General features: G+C 53.2%; 1 protein-coding gene across 50 annotated transcripts in view; it reads right to left on the reverse strand.

The window, feature by feature from the left end:
• Window positions 1-10,240, reverse strand: part of Celf4 (CUGBP Elav-like family member 4) — a 287,692-nt gene that overhangs the window by 213,225 nt on the left and 64,227 nt on the right. For all 50 annotated transcript variants that reach the window (XM_004623603.1, XM_004623611.1, XM_023715440.1 and 47 more), the window contains exon 2: window positions 103-185. In XM_004623603.1, the coding sequence (XP_004623660.1) occupies window positions 103-185 (83 nt within the window). The remainder of the gene's footprint in view (window positions 1-102; window positions 186-10,240) is intronic.

Below are 10,240 nucleotides of genomic sequence, written 5' to 3' on the forward strand. Positions count from 1 at the left end.
CCGCCCGCAGCCCGCCGCCTGCCGCGTCGCAGCCCGGCCTCGCAAAGTCGCCCCCTGTCGGCGCGCCACTCTCTCGCGCCGCGGCGGGCGCCCCTGACTTACCCCGGGCAGAGTCTTCTGCTCGTGCAGCGCGCTCTGGGCCTTCAGAGCTGACTCACGCTCGCAGTAGGTGAGGAAAGCGCAGCCTGGGGAGGGAAGCAAGCGCCGAGAAGGGTCAGTGGGGCGCCCCAGCCCTGCCGGCCCGGCCCGTCCTGGCCCGGGGTGCGCCCTGCCGCGCGCCCCCGCCCCTCGATGCCCCTCGGCGCCCGCCCACCTCTTTCTCCAGTGCCCTCTCCTCTGAGCCTCCCTGCCTCTCCGTGCTCCTGTGTGTCTGCCTCTCGTCCCTCCCGTTCCTTCCCTATTTTGTTCCCTCTGCAGAGTCTCCCCCCACCACACCCCCTCTGCCCACGGGTCTCTCTGTCCCCAGCCCTGGTGCCTCAAGCGTCTCTATCCTTTTTCTTCTTCTCTGCGGCACTGTTCGTACCTGTTTCTACTCCGACCCTGACACCTCCCAGAAGGGGCAGCTTCACCCTTGCCCCCAACGCCTTTAGGCACACTTGCGAGTGAACTCAGGCTGCTGGTCCATCAGACATGACAAGGGACCTCCCGCCTTGCCAATAAAGGCTCGCTCTGTGTGGAAGACCCCTGGCCACGCCGTTCTAACAAAACGAACAGGGCTCTCACTTGCTGCCTGTGTCCCCTGGCTCACTTCCTGTTGTCACATTTGCAGGGAGGGCCCTCACAACCTTGCCAGGCAGAGGGCTTCCTGGGCTACCCAGCCATCACAGCCCTGGAACTGAGGCCCATTCTCGCCCTGCCTCGAACACCCCAGTGACCTGCTGCTCTCTCCATACCCTCTGTGCAGCCTCAGTCTGCCCTTCTGTTGGATGTGTGAGCTCAATTCCTGTGTACTCTCACTGAGAGAGTCTAACCAGGCCACACCATCGCTCCTCACCAGAGCGCCTGGACCAGGCAGAACAAAACAATCTGCTTCAGGATTGAAGGGGAGGGGACTCTTTAATGCTGGCCCCTTGGGGTCCTGTGACAGGCAGAGGCAACGTGTGCTGATGGGAACATCTTTCTGGGATGTTTCCCCACTGCCCCATGTGTGTGGCTGGTTTTCTTGAAAGGCTGGAAGTCATGGTGAAATTCAAAAGGCCCGCTCTGGCCAAGGCAGTCTTGAGTCCTAGGTGGACCTGCTGTCTGAGAGCAGGCACCCTGATGGCAGGCCAGTCCCTCTACTTCGTTTCTGTTATCTTCTCAGCCTCCCTGCAACCTGCACTCACTCCACCCTGTGTGCACAGTTTGCTCACCAGCTCTGCCTTTTCTTCCCATTTGTGTTTTTTGCAACTCCACTCATCTTTCAGCAATCGGATGGCGCTCTGCCTACTCCACGCAGCCCTCCTTGACTGCTTTAGTCCATTTGCAAACAAGCTCCTTTCCTGAACCCAAACTGCCAGTCATTTGGTCCTTCTCATGGTACTCATGGCCCTTTCCTTCCAGGGTACCCACTCTGTGGCAGGCCTGTGACCTACACTATCCTTTCTTGAAACCCACAGTCTGATGGTGACAGACTGGTGTCTGTCTATACCAGTCCTTGTCACAAAATGTGTTCTGGCCTTTTGGAATCTGGGTAGAAAGTACTGCCAGTGTCTTTACAGCACCTGATTCTTGCACCATCCAGCTGGTGCCCAACCAAAGCCCTCTCTCCTCTTCTAGTATGGAAACATGTACTGCCTCCCTTCTCCACCTAGCTTGAGAGAGGAAGCAGGAAGCAAGTGTATGTGTGAAGGGGACGTGGAGATGGAAGAAGGAGTCAGGGAGACAGAAGCTGAGTTCCAGCGTCAGCTCTGCCTTCTCTCCTGCCCAGGGCTTGGAGGAGCTGCCAAGGAGCTGTCTCTGCTCCATTCACCCCTCCCCTGTCCAGTCGCATGTCGCCCCTCCTCCCTCCTTCTCCTCCTGGTCACTGGCAGACGGTTATTGATGGAGACACAGGGACTGAAATGAATAGCGGTCAGAGGCCCCTGTGACGTTGTCCCTCGTGCTGCCACCTGCCTCTCCCGGGGGCGTCTTTCCTCTTGTTCCCTTGTCCCCTTGTTGGCCTTGTCTTCTGCCTGCAACTGAGAGGCAGCCACTGCCTCAGCTGCATGCAGGAAAGCCAGCTTGGGACAAGGTCAGGGGCAGGTTTGAAGATGGAGGAGAAGGAGGGGAAGGAGGAGGGGCAGGAGATGAAGGGGAAGTGACCATATTGTTTCCATGGCCCAGGATAACAAGAAAAGAATTCATTCCAGAGGGGGAAAGGGAATCTGTTGCTTTTGTTCAGCTTCCAGGAATTTCTACCATGGATTTTGGGAGGGCTCAGAACTCCACTGGGTGCTGGGTTCCTTGAGGGACTCCAGACCCTGTGTGACCTCCCTCTGCCATCTCTACCCCTCAATTCATCTCCTCCTGGAGTGTCTCCCTCTTGCCCATTGTCTGGCTTCCTTCCTTATTCTCAGGCCTGCCAGGCACAACGTACCTCAGGCTCTTGCCCAGAAAGACCCCGTCTCACCCCTGCTGCCTGCACACCTTGCTCTGTCCCTTCCCTCAGCTTTTATACTAGGCTCTCAGAGTCACCACTCCTGATGCTCACCTCACTGAGCCTCACTCACTCCCCAACACACACATACCCTTGGAGCTACATGCTTCTCTTTCTACTTGGCACCCACACTCCCTGACATGTTAGAGTGTGTGCCTTCACAGACTGGCAGGAGTTCTGATGTGGTCAGGAGCTTGATTTTGTTCTATTCCTGCATGGTTCTTGGTGCCCAGAGCAGTGGAAGGAGCTGCAAGCTCATTGGCTCACAGCACTGAATGCCAATCATCTGGCTAATTTGGCAGCAGGGCAATAGGTGCAGAGGTGCAGAGATGGCTCTCAGAGGCTGCCGAGAGCTCGCCGTGGCTCTGTGGACCTGCCATGTGCCGACTTCCCTAGTGGTAGTAGGGTCTGAAGTTGCCTGTGAAAGTTGATAGGTGGGTTGCTGCGGGGGGCTTTTGCTCCCTGGGTTTCTTCAGAGGCCTCCAGCTGGACAATGTCTTCTTTCTGTCCCTCCCTGAGTCTGAATCGTATCCTGAAATGGCTGATACCCAGCTTTCCCCTCAGGGCAGCCCTATACCAGCCACAGGGCATGTGCTGATTTGTCTCTCTGAGCCCAGTTTCTTCATCTATAAAATGGGGCAGTAATTCCTCTCAGAAGTTTGTGGGGAGGCCTACTAGCCTTCTAACAACTTCTATAGAGTGCACTTATTACAGAGGGTGTGATTCCCTCTTATGAAGCAGGCTAGAGAAGTGCCAGGACTCATTCTTCAGCCCCTCCTGCCTGTCTCAGAGAGACCCCTGGGCAACCCACCAGGCTTCCTCTCTAGCTAGCTCTTCAAGTCTCACCACCCCCCACCCCCCAAAGTTTGTTTTCTCACTTAAAGCTCCTTAGAAAGGCAAATAGGGAAAAGCAGGTGTGAAGGTTGAGGGCAAAGCACCAGTGGGGTGTGTGTGTGTGTGTGTGTGTGTGTGTGTGTGTGTTGGTGGGAAAGGCTAAAGCAGGAGAGTTTGCCAGCACAGTGAGTGCTAGGTCATGGTGGGCACAGACTGGCCCAGGTGAACTCAGAGTGACCACAGGAGGAAAGGAGCCTAAACCTCAGCCATGGGACACCTGCTGGGCTCTTATATTAAGGATTGAGGCTGGGCATGTAGAGCCTTGACCTGAACAACTGGCTTGGACTGCTGTAGCTCCTTGATGTTCCTCACAGGGTTGAGGAGGGGCTCAGGACCTTGAGGCCCATACAGGTAGAAAGAAGATAGGCTGTGTCAGCCTCAGCCCAGGCACCCCTAAAAGTGTACTAGGATGCACTAAGGAGTCCCTAGCAGCATCCTTACTGAGGCCAGTTAGGAATTCACAGTGGAGGTGGGAGATGGAATTCTCTCAGGAAGTCGTGGTGACCTCTAGGGACAGAGTAGGAGTGGCTGATGCAGGGCCAGACCTGAGAGCCTGAGAAGGTATCTCACAGGCAGTGTCCTTCTGTGGTGGGGCCATGGCCAGAAACCCCTCCATGCCTTTGGGCCCAACCAAGTCCCCAAGTCCTGATCCTACAAGTAAATATTCTCACAGAGAACAAGCCTCTGGGGGCTGGGGAGATAGCTCAGTGGAAAAAGCACTTGCCTGGAAAGTGCAAGGACCTGAGTTCAATTCCCGGTTCTGGAAAAAAAAAAAAAAAAAAAAAAAAAAAAAAAAAAAAAAGAGAGAGAGAGAGAACAAGCCTCCACTGTGGCCATTCACAATAATGAACATTGAAAGCCACCAAAATGTCCCTCAGGGCAGGAATGTTTTCATTTAAAACTGAATACTCTACAGCAGTTAAAAAGATTAAATTATCCTCAATGTATCAATGCAGAAGCCATCATCAGGTGGAAAGTGAGCTGTAAAGTCATCTGCTTGGGATACACATGCCAGAGGCACACTCCTTCCTTCATGTGTACTTGGTCTGTGTGTACATGCCAAGGACAGAAGTCACCCAGAGCAGGAGATGACTTTCACTTTTTGTTTGGCTTGACATATTTAGACCTAGAATGGATTCATGTGTCACTTGCATAATTAAGTTTAAAGACAAATGATCTATGCTAAAAGAGGAGAATGGGACGAAAAGAAGGTGGGTGAAAGTGGATGAGCTCCACAGGGTATGGGACCCATAGTCTGTTTAAGGAGGCAGACAAAGGCTGCTGGGTACCTGCTGCCTGGCACATATTTCCTGCGGGGGTTTTTGAGTGGTGGGGGATGCTGTGCCCCATCTCAGAGCCAGAGCTGAGTGGCGCATCTCTGGAGTGTGAAGTAGGTTCTTGCACCCAAAAAACTCCACATGGAAGAACTACTGACTTGCACGGTTTTCCCCACTACTTGGTCTCCTATCCTTTGTGCTGTGGCTCAGGCCCTCCTGCATCATGGGACTGAGATGACAGAGCTGCAGCCTGTTAGCAGAGCTGGCTTTGGAAGTCATCTGGGAAGGGGGGCAGAGAGATGACATAATTAGAGAGAAGTCGCACCACAGTGCTGCTGTCAGCAGCTGATTGCCTGGGCTCCAGCTCCCTACAGCAGGAGACGGACCCCATGCCACCTCCTCCGGCCCACACTGACCTGCCTCTCCCCTGACACTCTGTTCTGCTGTGTGTGCCAAATACAGCGGTGACCCGCACTCGCACTTCCTTATGCAGCTGCAGAGCTTTCCTTGCTTACCATTCTTATATACTTGTCCCTTTGCCTCCCAGTCTTACATGCTGTCTGTGAACAGACTAAGTGCTGGGAGGGTGGAGACAGTACCTCCAGCTCTCTAGGCCTGGTGGAGGACTGAGTGGAGTGCCCAAAAGGACCCCTGGAAAGGAGGCCCACCATGTGGGTGTGGACTGGGGACAGTAGGACAAGGGCAGAGTATGGCAGGAGCAGGAAAGCAGGCATGGCCCCGGCTGGGCTGGTGAGCGAAGCCAGGGAGAGGCAGGCAGTGAGGAGGCAGGAGGGTATAGGTGGGGGTGGTAGACAGCTTTCTCCAGTGGGGGCGGCCTGCAGACCTGGGGCAAGGGCACTGCCCATGCCTGGGAAGCTGGGTGGGGCTCTCTCCCACGTGGGGGAGAAACACAGCACAGCAGAATTAATTGTACAGAGATGGCAGTAATTTACAAAGCCCTGTGTGCCGGGATAAAAGGCCCTTGTCATTGTGAAGTGAAGGAAGTACAATTTCCTGCCCAACTCGGCTCAGGGCTGAAGCCTGGGGTGTAATCATCACGGAAGGGAAGGCTCCCGATGTGATGTGCTCCCTCCTCCCATCCCAGCCCAGCCTTGGCTTCCTACTAATTGAATTACAGAATTAGCTAGAGGAAGGTGGCCTTAGAATAGGAAGATCTGGACTTTAATAAAACATCAGACCCTTCAGGTCCTGGAATCAGCTGTCCTGGAGGAAGTGGGTAGGAGCTGGGGGATGGGGAGGGGCGGAAGCAGGAAGCCTGCCAGACCTAGGGGCCAGCCATGTGCCTGCTGACTGCATGCTGATCACCAGGCCTTGCAAGCAGGTTTGCCAAGGGTCTCCTTTAATGCAGGGCATAAAGCATATCTGATCAGCCTCATCTCCTTAGGCCTCCCCAGAAGGTCCCTATGTCTCAAATCCTCACCCACTGACCCAAGGAACCAGACAGACCAAAGTGCCTGGGGTACCACCCCTAGAGTATCAGCCCTGTGTTCTCACCCAGGCTGCACCTGAGTGTGTCCTGGGGATATAACACAGAGCTGCAGCCCTTTACAGAGAGCTGAAGGGGCAGCACCTTGGAAGGACAGAGAAAAGGGAGCAATTCTCCAGCTACCTTGAAGAGAGTGTGACTGGTGCTGTGCGGTAGCATCTGTCCCCTGTCCAATCCCTGTCCTCCATGGTCAGGGTGGACCAGGGATCCCTGGTGCTTTCTGAAGCAGAAGACAACCATCTGCCTGGGAAAGCAGACAGCAAGAGAGCAGCTCTTCACTGCACACTCTTTCCTCACCTCTGTGCCTCCATCTAGATCCACGTCGTGGGGCTACTCCTCAGTGCAGTCCTGACCATGCACCATGATCCTTGCAGTTCCACTTTCTGTGAAATTCCTACCCTTGACCACTGCCCGTGGCCTGCTTCAACAATGAGCCTGGATTCTTCATCTCAACTGTGAGCAACTTGAGGATAGGCCCTGGGGCTTGGGGACAAGTGCACAGGACATAGAAAGAAACCATGGGCTGTGGCTCTCTGCTCTTTCTCCTTGTGACCATTAAGTCATCCCTTCTGGACCCTCCTGGCTGTATCTGCTGCCTTAATCCTTTCTACTGGACCATTTTTCTTCTCATATTCTTTTCCCTGCAGATACCCCAACGATTCCCATAATTCTCCCCTTTCCATAGCAGAGGGACAGAGACTCCTCACCTACAGCACATAACTCTGACTTCTGCTTGCTTTTGGATCTTGTCACTAGACTAAGAAAATCACCCTTCTGCTGCAGCCTGCCCATGGCCCCTCCTTTGGAGCCACTGAGATGCTAGGGTTGTTGAAGTTCTCTTTCCAAAGAATCCTTCCTGAATGCACCAACCTTAACATCTCTTAGAGCCCTTGACTGAGGTCCCTCTTGTTTGCCAGTTCAGAATCACATCTTTGTCTACCTTGCATTTATATGTTGGTCCATGGTAGAAAAACTCCATTGTAGGAGTGGCTAGCTCCCAGCACTCCTTCTTCCCCTAGGGGCAGGAAGTCTAGAATGCAGAGGTTGCTGAACTCTATTCAGCTTCTGGCTGGCTGAGACAGAGCTGAAAGGTTGGAGAGAAAGGCTAGCTACAGAACGGGAGTATATGGGAGGAAAGACATGAGGTCTAAGAGGTCAGCTCATGTCTCATGGCTCATTCTCCTCAGAGGAGGCAGCCTAGGGGTGGGGGTGAGAGGGTGCAGAGGTGAGGAAAGTGGGGGATGGGTGGGCCCCTAGCATCCCCTTCAGGCCTCTGCACACACTGAAATCTTCCCCATAGCTGTGTCCTTCCGGGCTCAGCACTACCTCTGAAGATCCTCTCTCCAAATCAGATTCCAGAGGACACATCCATGCAGGAGCATGAGAGAGTTTCCTGTCTGCTCTGGGAAGGCGAGCAAGCCTTTCTGCAGTGCTGAGTGTGTTCCACCTTTCCCCTCCCCCCACTGGTCTTAGTGTGCTCAGGACAGAGATAGCAAGAGCTGGAGCTGCCCAGACCAGACTAGGAGCTCCTAGGGCCTGCAACCTGCCTCTTTTTTCTCTTTCTCACTGGGAACAGGGCAGTAAGTTCAGATGGAGAGACCGCGCTGGCTCTGGACAGGGAGCTGTGGCCTCAGAGGGTTAAAGGTCCAGCTGCTGGCCTTTGCCAAATGTCTCTTCCTGCCAGTTGCCCTTGTTTACACCCTAAGCACTGAAGAATTACATGTCTGGTGTCAGCTGCTCCATCTATACAGCCCTGTGGAAAAGGACAAAAAGTGGGCATGACATACTGGTGGCCTGTCCCTTTTGTCAGCAAACAGCTCCTCCAGCCTCTGGCCAAGGATGATGAGGCCAGGAGACTCAGGCAAGGACTGGCCCAGGGCAAGTGCCAGCTTTGCCCATGTAGATCAGTAGGAGAAATAAGTTTACTCAGTTGGTCATGCATGCCATGTTCTGTTCTCACAGCCACAGCATGGCCCCTGCTCTTGCTCCCCTACTCTAAGCCAGTGGCTCCCACTGGTGTACAAGCCAGCATGAGGTTCCTTCCCCTATGCGTGTCCTGAGCAGAGGGTTTTACTTGCCAAAGTGCTGATGCATTCACGATCTCATCATCCTAGTACTTTGGAGTGGGTGCGAGGTGTCAGCTGCACTTGACAGCTAAGTAGCCACGCCTGAATGAGGCTGTGTGACATAGTCATGGTGCTAGGGTAGACACCCGACATCTTCCTATGTTTGGTTTTGAGCTTAACCCCTGTAGCCCACTGCAGGAGTTTTAGGCAGTGTCTGAGGACAGTAGGAGGGTAGGTAATCCTCAGGGAGACACTGGGATCCCTGGATAGCAGACACCTTCACCTCCCAACCCTATCGATGGCTGTCACTTAGGGTAAGGGACTAAGGATGACCTCCTCTCCTCCTCTAGGGATCTGGTAGAGAGAGCTGAGGGGTACCTGATCTTCTCCTTCCATGGGCGACCTCTTTAACATCAGTGGCTACCAAGCCCTACACTCTTCTCAGAGGACACTAGCATGACATCAAGGTTGGGTTTTAAATGATTCGAAGTCACTTGTTACTCGTGCCAATGCCAGCATAAAATCTTAGAAACTGAACTGTATTTCTTTCTAATTAACCTGGCCAGAGAGCTCCAGTCTTCCACTCTGAACTCTCTCTGCTCATTGGGAATGACCCACAAACTCTTGGGAGCCTCTTGGGTATGACCAACGCCATCACCAAACCTTGCAAGTGGGCAGCAGGCAGAACCTCCGATGAAAACAAGGCACATCTTAAACAGTTTGAGGAGGGAAACTTTTCTCATCTCAGCAGCTTCTGGGCCCTGCCTGGCTCTCGGCCCCTGCCCTGGATTTCTTCTCCCTCTTGACCCATCTGTTTGGCACTGTGGAGCATCACTGGTGACCTTGGCACTCAGCGTGGTCTCCATCTGACATGCTGAACTCATCAGTGCATAGAAACCACAGGGGCCCCATCTGAACCTTCAGTGTCCCTATCATTTTTTGGGTTAGGTATAGGTCTTAAAACCACAGAGGCAACTCAGCAAATACTTGTTGGTTTGTGTAGATTTCCTGTAGCTGGAGCTTCATATCATGATTGGACTAGTTAAATAGAAGTGGGGTCCTTTCCCCAGGAGTAGCCTCTTCCCCAGCCAAGGAGCAGCTTATTCAGGGCTCTGTCTTTCAGTTGTTCCTGAAGTCATTTCCTAACCACAAGCCTGAAAGTTGCTGGGCAGGCTTACAAAGACTGTTTTCTGCCCTCATGATGTGTGTGTGTGTGTGTGTGTGTGTGTGTGTGTTTGGGGATGGAGTAGGAGGACAGGTTGCTCTGACATTTTCTTCCCATGAAAGTAGACTAGATTGCATCAATAAGAGTCCCTTTGTGAGACACATCTTCCCTTTAGTCACACTGCTAATCATGTTCCTCCGACACTGTTGTCCCTGTCATCCCTGGGCCTTTGCTCATATTCTTTCCACTCACAGGTGCCTCCTCTGCTCTTGGGTCCTCTAACAGATCTTCCTGCCCTGCAAGTCCAAGTCAATGTGAAGCTCTTCACTAGCATCCTTCCTAGCTTCTGACCACTTGTTCATTCTCCTTTGAAGGAGCTTTTGCATGTTTGAGGTCGAGACACTCAAAGGAGTGCGTGGAGGGATTGAACAATTTTCTGTTGCTCTAGTCAGTAGAGCAACACGTTGTCCCTCTAGACCCACAACTCATGGGGCTGATTGTCTTGGCTTCCTCCCCTACCAGCAGGACAGTGTCATATGGCAGTTGGATGGAGCTGATCTGATTCAGAAGGGAGGGTGCGCCCACTCCTTTTTGATTGCAGAGGGCTGAGTATACATGGTGCTCCAGACTTGCCAGGTAAGGCAAATTAGTCTTGACTCTGTCTTTTGACTCTCTCCTAAACACACTGTAATTCACTGAAATAATATATATATA

The sequence above is a fragment of the Octodon degus genome, unplaced genomic scaffold (genome assembly GCF_000260255.1).
Source record: "Octodon degus isolate 3935 unplaced genomic scaffold, OctDeg1.0 scaffold00003, whole genome shotgun sequence".
Lineage (NCBI taxonomy): Eukaryota > Metazoa > Chordata > Mammalia > Rodentia > Octodontidae > Octodon > Octodon degus.